At 44.9% G+C, this 14,824-nt stretch overlaps 3 protein-coding genes across 7 annotated transcripts; 1 reads left to right on the forward strand and 2 right to left on the reverse strand.

Annotated features, from left to right (window-relative positions):
* Positions 1 to 41: 41 nt before the first annotated feature.
* On the reverse strand, positions 42 to 6,591 carry YIPF1 (Yip1 domain family member 1). 2 transcript variants are annotated; one of them, XM_050307580.1, is made up of 10 exons: positions 6,527 to 6,591; positions 6,230 to 6,303; positions 5,434 to 5,597; positions 4,732 to 4,812; positions 4,540 to 4,627; positions 4,306 to 4,422; positions 3,179 to 3,345; positions 2,410 to 2,592; positions 1,371 to 1,465; positions 42 to 375 (listed from the first exon to the last, which is right to left on the reverse strand). In XM_050307580.1, the coding sequence occupies exons 2-9, from the start codon at positions 6,258 to 6,260 to the stop codon at positions 1,376 to 1,378; spliced, it is 921 nt and encodes a 306-aa protein (XP_050163537.1). In that variant the 5' UTR covers positions 6,261 to 6,303; positions 6,527 to 6,591; the 3' UTR covers positions 42 to 375; positions 1,371 to 1,375. The 2 variants fall into 2 exon arrangements, with proteins under 2 accessions (XP_050163537.1, XP_050163538.1); XM_050307581.1 differs by having other exon boundaries at positions 5,434 to 5,567; positions 6,527 to 6,575.
* A 1,181-nt stretch (positions 6,592 to 7,772) lies between these two features.
* Positions 7,773 to 11,803, forward strand: DIO1 (iodothyronine deiodinase 1). Of its 3 annotated transcripts, none has more exons than XR_007627820.1 (4): positions 7,773 to 8,148; positions 9,549 to 9,688; positions 10,439 to 10,638; positions 11,108 to 11,803. XR_007627820.1 is itself a non-coding variant. In XM_050307582.1 (4 exons), exons 1-4 carry the CDS (start codon positions 7,818 to 7,820, stop codon positions 11,171 to 11,173), a joined length of 741 nt encoding a protein of 246 aa, XP_050163539.1. In that variant the 5' UTR covers positions 7,773 to 7,817; the 3' UTR covers positions 11,174 to 11,803. The 3 variants fall into 3 exon arrangements, 2 of the variants coding, with proteins under 2 accessions (XP_050163539.1, XP_050163541.1); XM_050307582.1 differs by having other exon boundaries at positions 9,549 to 9,692; XM_050307584.1 differs by lacking the exon at positions 9,549 to 9,688.
* IFT25 (intraflagellar transport 25) lies at positions 10,630 to 14,690 on the reverse strand. 2 transcript variants are annotated; one of them, XR_007627821.1, is made up of 6 exons: positions 14,535 to 14,690; positions 13,935 to 14,041; positions 13,569 to 13,637; positions 12,975 to 13,018; positions 12,261 to 12,478; positions 10,630 to 11,164 (listed from the first exon to the last, which is right to left on the reverse strand). XR_007627821.1 is itself a non-coding variant. In XM_050307585.1 (5 exons), exons 1-5 carry the CDS (start codon positions 14,630 to 14,632, stop codon positions 12,371 to 12,373), a joined length of 426 nt encoding a protein of 141 aa, XP_050163542.1. In that variant the 5' UTR covers positions 14,633 to 14,690; the 3' UTR covers positions 12,258 to 12,370. The 2 variants fall into 2 exon arrangements, 1 of the variants encoding a protein (XP_050163542.1); XM_050307585.1 differs by lacking the exon at positions 10,630 to 11,164 and having other exon boundaries at positions 12,258 to 12,478.
* Positions 14,691 to 14,824: the final 134 nt, after the last annotated feature.

The raw sequence follows: 14,824 nt of genomic DNA on the forward strand, positions 1-14,824 counted from the left end.
CCACAGCTTTAGAGCCTCATGGAAAAAATACAAATCTCAAATCGCCTTCCAGACGCTTTATTGAGAGGCAAAACAGCGTGGCGAATGTAGACTGAATTACAAAAAAAAAAAAAAAAAAAAAAAGACACAAAACCAACAAAAAATTACCCAAACAAACAAAAAAAATCCCTTGTGTTACAGAGTGTGATCAATGGTTCGCTCTGCTCATGGAACCAGCCTGTCTCCAGCGAGCGTGGGGATGTCCGTATGTCCATGGGACAACGCTGTCTGTCCTGCCACAGAAAACATCCCCCATTCCTGCAGTTTCCATCGTCTTCAGCGAAAAATAAATCTAAAATAAAATTACTGTACAGATGGAGAAACCGGCATTGTAATCTGAAAGAGACAAATAACTCCCGTGAATATTTCAGCTCGTCACCAGAGGACACAATAAGGCACACATTTAGATCTAAATACTAAAATTCATTACTGTCATATTGATTCTTATTAGGCATCTGGGATGAGACACTGATTTTGCAGGAGGAAAAGCCACTAAAATTGACCTGCATGATTGGATTGTCTCATTTTTTATTACCACTTTTGCTAGGCGTATTTAGCGATTATTTATTTTTATTTTTATTTATTTTGAATCGAATATAGCTTCTATTCAGTAAATACCCTGATTTCCACAGGCACACTTGTGGCTTGCAGAGGCCTGACCTCTGCATGTTTATTAGCCTTTTCCTGGACCTGATCCACAGAATTATCCAACAGAATTCAAATGTCCTCCGCTGCTGGCAGCACTCCCGGCTACCAGGAAGCAAACCCTCAAACTATCCCACACAAGGAATGCAGTCCGTAGGGATGGCTCAGGCTCCGAGTCAGCCCTGCCCAGAGCCTACACGGATGTCCCCACACTCACAGCTGCTGCTCTGAAACGCTGTCACAAACATAAGGGGCAAAAAAATCCAACTTGCTTTTTGCATTAAAATGAAAGAAAAGCAATAAACAGTTATACCCTGGTTAAGTTTTACTTGTGCAGAATAAATTCAAATAAATGCTTTGGGGTTCTTGTAAGCGATTGAGGGGAGGAAAAAATCCTTGACATGACCTCTAGAACTGATTATTTATTTAAATGTGTGTTTCTTCGCCAAGAGTAAACCTCAAAGAAAAGAAACATAACACGTCTCTGTTCCTCAGAGTCTTTTCAGTTTTTATATCTGTAGTTAAAACTTACAACTGAAACACAGTTCATAAAGGGTATTTATGTATACACCCCATTTGGCAAAACTGGTCTGTTAAACCCTTTTTCACTCAACCACAGTGATGGGGAAAAGTTTCAAGATGTCTGTGATGATTACAGAAAAATAAAGTTTAGATTGGATTCTTACCTTACTTAGTGACTCTTTGTTGTTACTGTTGTTCCATTGTGAGCAGGGATAATAGGTGCGGGAAAATCAAGTTCAGGGGCATCAAAAAAGTATGCCTACAGTATTATTAGAGAGGAGAAAAAGACTGTTCAGAGAGAAACAAATAGTGCTGTGTCATCCCAGCTCTTTCTTTCCACATCCACTGTTCACAAGGTACAAACACAGCACTGAAGTGGCACGTTTGTATCTTTTTCTGGTTTTTATCAAATTAGAAACAGTCAATTGAAATGGTGCACTAAACTGTACTTTTAAATATAACAGTTAGCAGCCAAGGCCTTTGAAAAAGGCCTGCACTGGAAAGGATTCGATTGCACATCTAAGGAGAGATGTGTTTTGTTTTCATTCCCCTGCACACTGGGGAATCAAATCTATATAATCTCGAAGCTGGAGGAAACAGAAACAAAGGCTGGATGACACCAATCTACCCACTGCAATGAAAAGACAAATAATTTAAATATTCATAACTGTGTATTTCAGTGGCATCAGGGGCTTCTGTTTTATAACCCTTACTTTACTAAGGTTTGTTAATGAAAACAAAAACCTGCTACAAAACTCATAAGCACACATTTTATACTGAGCATTTAATCATTTTAAAGGACTAAACACAGTATTCATTGAAATAAACTGCAACTGAATAGTATAGAGATTAATGCTTTGCATTAAATTATGATGAATCCCAGGTAAATTCAAAACTGTTTTGTGAGAGTTGGACTTGATTATCCTGATGGGTCCCTTTCAACTTGAGATATTCTAGCATTCTATAATTGATTATTGAACTTATTACCAGCCCTGTCAGGGTCAGATTGGCATCAATTTTTGTTACGTTTAAAATAATTGGAGCTTTTACTTTGGAGGTTTTTCACAAGTATTATAATCAAAGGTTTTCCACTGAGCAGCCAAGTTTGGGGACCTAGGCAGCCAACCCCTCCTTCCCTGTACCAGAACATATCACCAGTCCCAGGAAATAACAGTCTGGGGAAAAGGAAAGGCAGTGTCCTACCAAACAGCCAACAGCCAGCAGGGCATGGAGCAGAAGGATGGTGCCCACGGTGGCCAGCGCAATCCTCCGGTTGTCATCTCGGACAGCAGGCCAGAAGGTCATCACCAAAACTGACCCTGACAGGCACAGGGAGAACACCACCAACACCCAGCGCACCACCTTCTGTGGAATGATCCACAAAATCTGCAAAAGGGAGGAAAAGGACTGTTGAAGAGGCTGTGTGAAATGGGGATTCATTTATTTAATGCATTGTTCTCTGACATTTCATCACTTCCAGCCAATTTGTGCACAAATTAACTCGTGCCTTATCTGACATGTCTTTATTTGAGGAAACAATAACAGCAGTGATGAGCTTTACTCCCAGACATGACAAGAGTGCGTCCCCTGAGTTAAGGCACTCCCTCCAAGGCTTTTTTCCCTTGCCAGAGTGGCCCAGAATGGTCCCTGCCAGGGAAACTTGTCCTTGGAGCCATCCTGCACACTGATGTCTGTTCCCTGGGGACACACACATGCCAGTTCCTGAGGCTGCCTCGGGCTGTCTGCCAGGCTCACCAGCTGCATCTTTCTTGGATTTGTTGCCTCTGGAACAACGACCTGTCCTGGGGCTTTTCCAGCATGCACAAGACATTTTTCCACTAAATAAACTTCAACAAAAAGAGTAAATGATTTGCCAAGTCCCCAAGATTTTGACAAAGATCAACAATATAATAAAAACATGCAAATTTTCTCAACCAGGACGTGTAAGGGGGCACTCTTCAGCCATACGTACCGCTGTGGGAATGTAAATGAAGAGGGAGTAGCCATATACACACACTATCTCCAGGAATGAGTAGGAGACAATGTTCATAACTTTACTGTTCCTCCACATCAGGAATCCCCAGAGAGCAAGGGGAACAAGCCAAGCGTATGCATAAATCGTTGTTGCTGCTATGGACACTGCAAATACAACAAAAGGTTTAATGTCCTACTTAGAATCCACACAGAATCAAAGGTGTAGAAGCATTCAGCCTCAAAACTAGAAAGATACCTGTGAAGTTACTTTCAAAACATAAAGTATGAATTATTAATAAACAGAGAACTTTGCATTTACATCTAGTTTACACCCACTACTGTGCCAGCACTTGAACTTAGTTTAAAAGTAAAACTTGAGAAAGTATTCCCTTCATATTTGCAATTTCTTTATTACCCCTGTGTACAAAATGCTGTCAGTAACAGTGTGAAAGGAAGAGCCACGGAGGAAAGAAAAGCTTAAGTTAAAAGTAGAAATTCAGCTACTAACAGCTAGTGTCAAATCTCAAATTATTCAAGTGATTGCATTCCCAAGTGGCAACATTCTTCCAAGTACACCATGGATTTTGGAAACAAACAGAAGCCCTGTTCCTTTTCAGGGACAGCAGCCTCCTTCATAATACAAACACAGATATAGACAAACTGCCTCCTCACACTTGAGTTCTTTGGGGCACAGACCAGTTGAGCATCTTTAGCTTATTTTTGAGTTTACCAGACAGTAACAATTTCCAGTCTTTAGTAGGTGATATGGGTAATTAATTTAGTAATTTTCTGCCTGAGGTCTGCAGGTTCCTAGGAGGCCACAGATCCAGAAAGGCACCTACAAAAGCACCACGCTAGCCAGAGCTGGGCTTTCACTCTGTACGAGGGGACATCCACTAAGACTAGAAAATAACTGCTCTAATTACTCCTGCTTGCTCTACTAAAACCCTGTACTAATTTATACCAGTCACTGCCCACTGTAAGGACTCGTTCCACATCTCTAAGAATTTAAAGACAGCAATAAAGCAAAGCTGTGACCTGTTTACTTCATTAGCACATAAAAAACCAAAACCAAACAAACATCCAAAACCAAAAATCCAAACCCACAAACGACCACTTACAAACCTTTTCTGAACTCAGGCACGTAGTGATACGTGGGTTTGCCCAGATGGATGAAGAAATTCGAGAGATTGCCACTAACAGCAATGGTGAAGACGAGTGTGGCACATATCCAAAAGGGACCTGAAAAGGAAACAAGTTCAATAACAACTCCTCTGCCCTCTTGCTTTTCAAGGCTAGCAAGTAAAAAGAAATACAAACTTGAAATATTTAGCACAGAGAAGAACACCTCATACGTACCATAAAGGTCGGGATTGCTGCGGATATACAGCCTTACAAAGTTCTTCCCTGGTACTGGGAACACTGAACCTTTGATTCTGTCCAGGACCTATAAAACATACGGACTTGTCTGACTGAAAATACAAGAAAGCAAAAAACCTCAATGGCTAAGGCATAGTTCAGACAAGTTCTCCTCTGGAGCAGAGTATTAACCTGGTACGTGTCCACATCGAAGAAGGTCTGGTAGTACTCAAATGTCCAGAAAGGGGCACTTTTCTTCTGTCCTGCAAGCAGCTGTATGGTGGGAAAGGCAATATGGAAGATGTTACAAGCAAGCAATTTATGCATTACTAGCTCATTTACACAGTAGTTATGTGATTTCTGTACCCAAACAAAACCCAAACTTAACAGGGTGGTGCTTCCTATGAATTATTTAATGGTTCCCCTTTCCCTATTTAATATTTGTCAGCAGCTAGTCTCTTATCTCCCTGCAAGCATAATCTGGCCTGGGGTTCTAAAGAGCAGCCTGATGCTACCTGCTGCCACATCATCTGTAACACACGCCCTCATCAGCATCACAAGTTCCCTCACTGTCACAGAATCACAGAATGGTTTGGGTTGGAAGGGACCTTAAAGCTCATCTCATTCCAACCCCCTGCCATGGGCAGGGACACCTTCCACTCTCCCAGGTTGCTCCAAGCTCCATCCAACCTGGCCTTGGACACTTCCAGGGATGGGGCAGCCACAGCTTCTATGGGCCACCTGTGCCAGGGTCTCACCACCCTCCTAGGGAAGAATTAGTTTCTAATATCTAATCTAAACCTATTGCCAGTTTGAATTCATTCTCCCTTGTCCTGTCACTACGTGTTCTTGTAAAAAGTCCCTCTTCATCCCTTTTCTAGGACTGAGCATTACCTCTGTTTTATCGGAGTCGTCAGTCCCCAGTAACTCGTCATCCTCTTCCCTCCCTGGCTCCTGCAGGCGGCTGTGCTGGTTCTTGGGGATTTCAGCTGGCTCATCGATGCTTATGGTGGTGGCATCAGGATTTGCTGCAAGCAAATTAGCTGCATCGTCAAATTCTGCAAACAAGTACATTACAAGACAGACGATGATCAAGATACTAAAATTTCTCTTCTCATGGCTCAAAACCCCACATTAGGACCCTGAGACAGGATAATCACTAGCTTAGGCATGTCAGGTATGATCTCTTTCTCAAAGTCCAAACTGACACAGATCAAGCTGAACATTTACTTAGTCAATAAAGTGCGAGGCTGCCTTTCCTGCCCATCTGCCTGCAGGATGACACACCGGCACCACTGGAGCCTGCCTTCCCTCCCTGCTGCCAGGTCCCTGCAAGGCCAGGGGGAAGCTGCATAATTTTAATAGTCTCCAAAAACTGACATGAATTTTTTATCAACACTTAAGGAAGTCCAAAACCACAGCCCCTCCCAGGTTACAGAGTGCTCTACCCGTTTCCAGCTTCCACTTTGTAACACGAAGGGTATCTATCAGTCAGTGATTCCGGTCAACGCAGTTACAATTTTTAGCTCGCCAGCAGTTCAAGTCCACCTCAGAAAATTCACCACCTGCAAAACTCCCAGGGGCGTTTCCACTCGGAGAACGCCCGGAATCGCTGCCAAAGCCTCCGGCGCCAGGCGGCTCCCCCAGCCGGGCCCCAGCCCCGCGCCCGCACCTGCGACACCGCCTTTACCTTGGAATTTGAGGTCGTCCGCCGCCGCCATTCACCCGCCTGCGTGGGGACCCGCTCCCCGGGGCTCGGCCCTCCTGCAAGGGCACAGGGGCAGCGCTGGGCCGGGCGGGTCCCGCGCCCTGCCTGTGCCAGCGCCGCTGTCACCGCGGCCGCGCCCCACGCTGCCCCCGCCCGCCCGTGCCCCCCGCGCTCCCGGCCCGGGCACCCCCACTCCGGGGCACCCCCACTCCGGGGCACCCCCACTCCGGGGCATCCCCAACACCCCCCGGCCCGGGGCACCCCCAGCACCCCCCGCACCTCCGCCAGACCCGCACCGGTCCCGCTCCGCGCCCTTAAAGGGGCCGCGGCCGCCGCGCCGCTCCGGCCAATCAGCGGCCCCGCCGGGCCCCTCCGCGCCCCCGCCCCTCGGAGCGCGAGCGACTCGTCGCCGCCGCGCCCGGCGCTGGCCAATCAGAGCCCGCACGGCGCTTCCGCGTGCGCCTCCGCCCGCCCCCTTAAAGGGCCCGCGCGTGGCGGCGGCTGCGGGTCCGTGATCGTGTGCGGGCTGTGCGTGCTCGGGTGTTTGCTCGGTCTGTTGCAAGCGGACATCACACACTGGCATCATTTACATTTTTATCATAGACTCACAGAGTGGCTCGCGTGGGAAGGGACCTTAAAACTCATCCAGTTGCAAATCCTCTGCCATGGGCAGGGACACCTTCCACTCTCCCAGGTTGCTCCAAGCCCCGTCCAACCTGGCCTTGGACACTTCCAGGGATGGGGCAGCCACAGCTTCTCTGGGCAATCTGTGCCAGGGCCTCATCCACCCTCCCAGGGAAGAATTTTTTCCTAATATCTCATCTAAACCTACCATCAGTGGGAAGCCATTCTCCCTTGTCCTGTCACTCCAGGCTGTCAACAGTCTCTCTCCATCTTTCTTGTAGGCTCCCTTCAGATACTGGGAGGTCTCAATTATGTCACCCTGAAGGCTTTTCTTCTCCAGGCTGAACAATCCCAGTTCTCTCAGCCTTTCCTTGTAGCAGAGGTGCACCATCCCTCTCCTCACCTTGATGGCCTCCTCTGGGCTCGCTCCAACAGCTCCATCTTTTTCCTGTGCTGGAGACCCCAGAACTGGATAATATATATATCGGGGTATATCTACCTTTTTTTTTTATCCTTCAAGCCCCAAAGTGCCAAACCCTGGTGTGTGGTGGAGCCCCAGAGTAAGCAGAGCAACTGTTTGCACAGCACCTGCATCACCCCAAGGCCCTGAGCATCAGCATCTTAGTCTTTAGTCTGGGATTCAGGGAGAACATCCTGATTCAGCTCCTTTCAGTAGTACAATACACTACACATTTGTGAATAAACCTCAGAGCTCTGCAGTGAGCACAACACATCCGCCCTTTGCTGCAACTGATGCCTTCGGTGCAGCTGGAGGGAGCACAGCTGGCAGGCTCCTCGCTCATGCAGAGGCTGAAGTGCAGAGAGTGTGCAAGGGAAGGCAGAAATCCAACTAAACACGTGAACATTTTCCTCCCCCTCACACTCCACCTTTGCCCCTGTCTCTGCTGTGTTCCCCATCGGGAGCAGCCAGACCTCCTCCAACACAATGTTCAGCATCAGGGTGTTCCTACAGAAAACCCTGATTCTTCTGCAGGTTACCCTGTCTGTCGTTGTTGGCAAAACACTGATGATTCTGTTTCCCAACACCATGAAAAGATACATCCTAAAAATGGGCGAAAAGAGCAGAATGAACAAGAATCCGAAGTTCAGCTATGAAAACTGGGGTCCGACTTTTTTCAGCTTCAAGTATTTGCTGTTTGTGCTGAAGGTGAAGTGGAAGAGGCTGGAAGATGAAGCCTTCGAGGGACACCCTGCTCCCAACACACCGGTGGTGACCCTCGACGGGGAGGTTCATCACCTCTTGGATTTCATGGGAGGTCAGTAATTGAGCCCTGTCAAATGGGTTTGGTTTGCTGAGACCATGAATGAGGGATGCTGAGGGAACAGGGACAGGCATCTGGCACCAGAACCTTTTGGTAGTTGTGAACCTTTTGCAAGAGCTGGCTCTGCTTGGAAACACCTTTTACTGAAAACCAAGATAATAATTTGTTTTAGGGAGAGAAGGCCCAGAACTGAACCATGTGCAGTGATTCAGGAGTGTTGGCTGTTGTTCCCTGTTGAGACAGAAAATCCCACACCAGCTCTCTCAGCCAGTCTAAACCCTAGAAAGCACAGGGTGGGTTTTTCCAGATCCAAGGTGGCTGGAAATAAAAGCAGAAGTAGCTGCTTTGTACTTTGTCCACTGCCTCCCACTGAGATCTCTGTAAAAGGTGGAATTAATCATTAAGCTGCAGCCTCTGTCCCCACGGGAGGGATTACATCCTTCTCTCTCTGCTTTTCTAATTATATACAGATACTTATGTAGAAAATGGGATGCAAATTTGGAAAGGGATACACAGCATCTACAGGAAGGTACACTTCCATTAAATTCTTCAGGATGTGAATCCATGTTAGCAGCAGCTTTTGAAGTTAAACCCAGCCAGAAGGAAGGTCTTGAACAAATTTCATGTACTTTAGCATAACCAGACTAAAAGAGGTGCTTAAAAATCCTACAAGTTCTCTTAAATTAAGGACTTGCAAACAGAAGCCAACACCTGTGGGCATATACTATTAATTTGTAAACAACTGCAGACACTTTTGCCAGTGGCTCGTGTAACGTTAGTTTAATAAATAATAACACATAACCAGGGCTCTGTTTGAACAGGAAATTACAGAAATACACTTAAAGCATGAAAGCCTGTGATGCATGACTGAAAAGTGCAGCTTCCCCTCAGCTCAGCTTGAACGGCACCTCTGAAAAAAATCAGGACATGTCCAACAAGCCTAGGAAAAGGCACTAGGGCACGGTGCTTTATGTCCATCCCTGAACCACTGTCCTTGGAAAACCTTGCAGATGGGCCATGTTTAGTATTTTTGAAGTTGCTCTGTACTAAGGATCTCAGGGAGGCTGTGCCACATGCTCTATGCCAGTTCCCTATCCCAAAACATCGGTAACTTGAGAATTAGCTCTTGTGATGAGGAAAAGAGAAGCTGGAAAGGGTCCCCTCAGTTGAACTTGCTGATGGATGCAGCACAAGTCAGAGCCACAGAAAAGAAAGCATCTTTATGCCTGTTTTATGTAGTGCAGATGTTCTGCTGCTGATTTTAATGAGCTAAGAAGGTTATGGGATAAGTGACTTTGTGTTGTCCAGGAATCTCTGTGTATGCATTTAATTCTGCCCTTCCTCCCTTCCTGATTTAACCACATAATGTCCCTTCTTCTTTTTTCCCCACCCAGATAATCGTCCTTTAATCCTGAATTTTGGAAGTTGCACCTGACCTTCGTTTATGTTAAAATTTGATGAGTTCAACGAGCTCATCAAAGATTTTGGCTCAATAGCAGATTTCCTCATCATCTACATTGAGGAAGCTCATGCAGTAGGTACAGCACAAACAGCACAGCTGATGCCGACAGCAGCTTCATATGCGTCATTCCCTTTAGGGAGAAAAGGTGTTAGAGCAAAGGAGGGAACTGCAAATGGGAAAGAAACCTTCCTCAAATCCAAAGTGGCAACACTACATCTAGGCACCAGCTTGTGTCTGTAATTCTCCCAAGATTCTACTCACACACTTTACACAGTTACTCCTGCTGAACACACTCAGCTCTGTGAAGGTGAAGGACAGAGTTAACACCTTTACAAAACTTCCTCTCGGTGTTAGTACAGCTCCTTTTGGAAAGGGGAAGAAAAGACATTTCATAGAACAAAGGTTAGGTGTACAACGCCAGCACCTTGTATGTTTAAAAAAAAAAAAAAGAAGATTCATTTTTAACATGTCTCAAGAACAGGATGCAGACAGGATGATGCAGATATATATTCCTTACCTTGTATCTTTCTAGGGTTGATTTATGTGGGAAAATTTCAGTTAAAATATATAAAATATTTCTGAATTCAGGGCAAGGGTAAAATAGTTTGCTGAAATTAAAGAAAAAAAAAAATCTTGGGACCACTTATTTGAAAAGCTCTAGTGATCCCATACTCTGAGGTGGGCTTTCATTTCATGGCAAGCTTTGGGGTTAGGAGCAAACTGTGGGATTTTTTAACCCAGTTTTGGGATATGACACAGTACATCTCTGCCTTGCACCCATTCAAAGTGCTCTCTGCTAAATCCCTTTCTCATTTGTTTTAGATGGATGGGCTTTTAAAAACAATGTTGTTATTAAAAATCACAGAAGCCTTGAAGATCGAAAAATTGCAGCACAGTTTCTTCAGAAAAATAATCCTTTATGTCCAGTGGTTTTAGACACTATGGAAAACCTGAGCAGCTCAAAATACGCTGCGCTGCCAGAACGACTCTATCTGCTTCAAGGAGGGAAAGTCATCTACAAGGTAAAAAAATATCAGTAATAATGAGCACAACACGCTAAGACTTTTAAATTTCAAATTAATTTGAGACTGCTTTATATTTATTTAATTGTTTGAGAGCTAAAAATTTCACAATTCAGTGCAACTATGGAGAGAAATAAAGATCCATCAAAACCAGCCTGGGCTTTTAAAATGTACATATTTGATGTACACCTCAGTCTTGCTCAAATATTTATCGTTTGGCTCACTAGTAACCCTAGGTAGGTCTAAGCTGTGAGATCCAGGAACACTTTCCAGCTCCAGGATGCAGACATTGGCCCTGTCCCAGTGACACAGCAGGGTGTAACCTGTGCATACATCATCTCCCAGCAATGGCAGCAGCGCAAAGGGAGCCCAAGCACACCTGCCCACAGTTCTGGTGCAGCTGCTGTGCTCCAAAGGACTTCTGCTCTGACTGCTTGAATATCACTGTGTCATTTTATTGCTTTTGCAGGGAGGATTTGGGCCTTGGAATTACCACCCCCAGGAAATACGTGCCATCCTGGAAAAGCTGAAATAGAAAAGGAAGAGGATTCAGAGTAAAGACTGGATAAAGAAGTTCAAGAACAATTTCTCACAGACATAAGTGTAAAGAAAAACAAAAGAATTTAAAAATAACAAGAGACAACGAGAAAAGGAATATTTTATGTACCTCTAAAGAGCATCTGTAATGGGGTTCATTATGTTTATCTAGAGGCTTTCAAGTGTCATCACTACAGCCCCAACTACTGCTCTGTAGTATCTTACTCCACTTATGCCACAAGCAGTAATGTGGTAACTGGGTCCATTGAGCTCTTGTACCAACACTTACATTTGTAAGGACTGGAAACCAACATTTACATTTGTAAGGACTGCCCTGCAAGATGAACTTCAGGGGTGGTGACTCCTGCAAGAGTCTCCTGGCATGCAAAGCAACTGATTCAACATTACTAAAGTCCTCTTTCTCTTGTATACATACAACTGTTCCTGAACACTCACTTTCACTGACTTCAGGAGGCTTCTGAGCAAGGCAATCTCCATCAACACTTGTTTCCGTGAATATTTGTTATGGCGGCCACAGCATAAAGCACTGAGGGCTGTGACCTGATTCTAGAAAATATTTATGGAAACAAGGGCTTGATCTACAATTATTAAAAGTCTATCAGAGCAATTCACATGGCTTCACGTTATTTCCTTCCCCACCCTGCCCCTCTCCCCTGGGTTATTTCCAAGCATCAGCAGTTTATCTTCATCCTTGAGCTGATGAGAAAGTTACCAATTTACGGACTTCTGAAGGACTTGCTTGACAGTAGGAAGCAGTACATTGCATTTAAGTACTTAATGCTTTTTTTTTCTATTCAGAGTGCAAGGGAAACATTTTACAGGAAACTGAGTTTTAATTCATATGTTAGGAAAGCCTGATATAAACATACTAATTTAAATGGACCCAGTTATGCTCAAGTGTTCTAAACTGACAGTTTAGGTTATAAAATAAGAAAGTTGTTACTGCAATTAACGAGCATGGCACTGTGGTTGGAGTTGATCTTAACACTCTTTTCCAACCTAAATGATTCTACTCTATCCTATCCATACATTAAACCAGCAGGGAACACATACTATATCCGTACCTTCAAAAAACACTTTAATGCAAGGTTCCAATAATAAACATTCTCTGCAATACAGCTATCAAAATGTCACTTCAGTACAAAAAAAATGGAGGTCCAAATATAAGCTGGACTTAAGCATTTTCTGCTGTGCCCTCTGCCATCACCCGGTGCACTGACACAAAATGATCAAAGGCAGATTTGATGATGAAACGCAAGTAAGTGGCCTGAAATTCAGGAAGCTGCAGAAGGAATAGAAAAAATGTTATTGCATTCTCTGAAGTACCAAAACTACCAAACAATATTTGCAGAAGTTTGTTAGACAGAAGGATCTAGACACTTCTATATCTGTCTTGCAATTGCTCCAAATGAAGCTTTTTAATAACATCTAGCCAGCTTCAGAGTTTCTTCAGATGACAGCAATTCAGAAAAGTCCCATCACCCCTGAATTTTGCAGCCTTTTAAAGGCAACAGTTGAAGGAGGGAAGATTGCAACACTTCTGGAAAGGGCCCTCCACATAGTTAAGAGCACTAGGCAGGTGCGATTTCATACCATAATCTACAAAGGAGCAGCTGGGAAATGCAATTTCATACCTCAATCTACAAATTCTTCTCTCTAACACCAGCTGAGCATATAATTGTAAATAAACACATGTTTGGGTTTTTTATAGTTTCTCCCCACTTAGTCCAGACATCCCATTTCATGATCCACTACTGATGTACACCGTAAATACTCACTGGAAATTCTTCCATTTGGAGCTGTCCTTCTGTGTGTTGTAAATCTAGAGAACATATTTTAAAGCAAATTATGAAGAATAATGTGAAATGCTGTGAAAATTTTTCACTGGACTCAGAGTTCAAGTGAATTTAAGGACTATGAATTTACACTGCATTTAGAAATTGTTCTTTTTTATTTTTACAAGGTGATTTAAGAGAACAAATACTTTTTTTGCAATATCTCAGTGTATATATATATATATATATATCTCCTACTCATTACACTGTGTTATAAAATGTCACCCAAGAGGCACTAAAAATCCCAAACAATGCAGGAAATGGCACTCTATTATACTATGTAAGCCTGTTTTTAATTTTTGGAACATAAAGTGCACAACTAGTGCTTTTAGCCCTTATACAGCATTTTATTTTCCAAACAGCTACAGACATCAGCAGTGTTTATAAAATTCACTTAAACATGACTATTACATTGATGTCTAATAAAATAATCATCAAGTCACACTTCACTCAGCAAATAGATGTGGGGTTAAAATGATTAATTGAAAAAAAGACTGACATTATTCCCACAAAATCCCTGTTTCTTCAGAGTCTTACCTTTCTCAATGCACTGTTCAAAACCCACAGGGTCTTTAGATACACTTCTTTCAATCCTTAAGGTCCGCACTAAAAGATATATAAATTTGAGATATCAACACAAGTTCTGATTCGTTATTGATAATGATATTTATCCCATCACTTTTCATCCACAAAGCACTTCAAAAGCATTAACTAATCCATTCTTCCTCAAACCTATGGAGGTTGTGGACATGAAAGACAATTCCTTTGTGAAGTTAAATCTTTATGGATCTGTTAAAAAGTAGCTACTTACAGACCATGACACTACTGTGATAATTTCCATAAAGGCACAGACACACATTTTAATACAGCACATATTACCTACTGCAAGACACGAAGTCTTACCCAAATAACACTGGATCGCAACTTTGCTGATTTTCACACATTTGGGAAAACCAATAATGAATTCCTGTGGGAACATGCCTGTCGTCGCCCAAAACGTTTCAGAATTCCTGTGGAGACAACAGGACAAAACCCTCACTGGCACCTTTCCATCTATAACCACCTTGAAAGAAATTTATCACAGAAAAATATGGAGGGGAAAGAAAGGAGGGAAGAGAAAAAGCAAGGGGGAAAAGCAAAAGGAAAGGAGGGGGAACAAAAGGAAGGGGGGGACAAAAGGAAGGAGGGGGAAAAGCAAAAGGAAGGAGGGGGAAGCAAGGAGAGAAAAGGAACGGGGCAAGGAGGGTAGGGCAACAAAAGGGAAGACATTTTTATTTGGGGGGGTTTCAGCAATGCCTTGCTCATCAATGACGATGAGCTCTCTGGAGGTATTTACACCTCAGTGTTTGAGGCTCTGTCCCCGGGCGGTGCCACAGAACCAGGACTCACAGAACAGTTGATTTCTGTGGCGAAGGCGCGGGGCAGAGCCCGGCCCGCGGTGCTGGCAGCCCCTCCGTGCGGGGGGAGCCGCTCCCGCCGCCCGCGCCCCCGCCCGGCCCTCACCCGTCCGCCACGCTCTCGGCGGGGTGCTCGGCGTCGCTGGAGGTGGCCAGGACGAGCGCGGCCCCGGCCGAGCTCCGGCACCAGTCGGCGGCTCCCATCGCGGCACGGCCGCGGAACCGCGGCTGGCGCTGCCGGGCAACGGCGGCTCCGCACCCCGCCCCGCACGGCCGGTCCCGCCGGGGGCGGTGCGGGAGCGCGGGGCTCGCCCCTCGCAGGGCGGGGGAGGCCGGGCGGGACCTCCCGCTCCCGCCGTGCCCCGCTCCGCTCCGCTCCGCCCCGGCCCCCGCCCG

The sequence above is a fragment of the Myiozetetes cayanensis genome, unplaced genomic scaffold (assembly GCF_022539395.1).
Source record: "Myiozetetes cayanensis isolate MyiCay16 unplaced genomic scaffold, myiCay2020 scf12, whole genome shotgun sequence".
NCBI classification, from domain to species: domain Eukaryota; kingdom Metazoa; phylum Chordata; class Aves; order Passeriformes; family Tyrannidae; genus Myiozetetes; species Myiozetetes cayanensis.

Coding starts and splice junctions, on each gene's coding strand:
- IFT25 (XM_050307585.1), bottom strand. CDS start 14,632: ATGGGAGCCGCCGACTGGTGCCGGAGCTCGGCCGGGGCCGCGCTCGTC. Junction 14,042..14,534: donor GCCGAGAGCGTGGCGGACGG/GTGAGGGCCGGG, acceptor TTGTCTCCACAG/GAATTCTGAAACGTTTTGGG. Junction 12,479..12,974: donor TCCAAATGGAAGAATTTCCA/GTGAGTATTTAC, acceptor TTCCTTCTGCAG/CTTCCTGAATTTCAGGCCAC.
- DIO1 (XM_050307584.1), top strand. CDS start 7,818: ATGTTCAGCATCAGGGTGTTCCTACAGAAAACCCTGATTCTTCTGCAG. Junction 8,149..10,438: donor CCTCTTGGATTTCATGGGAG/GTCAGTAATTGA, acceptor CATTTGTTTTAG/ATGGATGGGCTTTTAAAAAC. Junction 10,639..11,107: donor GAGGGAAAGTCATCTACAAG/GTAAAAAAATAT, acceptor TTGCTTTTGCAG/GGAGGATTTGGGCCTTGGAA.
- YIPF1 (XM_050307580.1), bottom strand. CDS start 6,260: ATGGCGGCGGCGGACGACCTCAAATTCCAAG. Junction 4,628..4,731: donor TCGATGTGGACACGTACCAG/GTTAATACTCTG, acceptor TATGTTTTATAG/GTCCTGGACAGAATCAAAGG. Junction 3,346..4,305: donor CGTGCCTGAGTTCAGAAAAG/GTTTGTAAGTGG, acceptor TTGTATTTGCAG/TGTCCATAGCAGCAACAACG.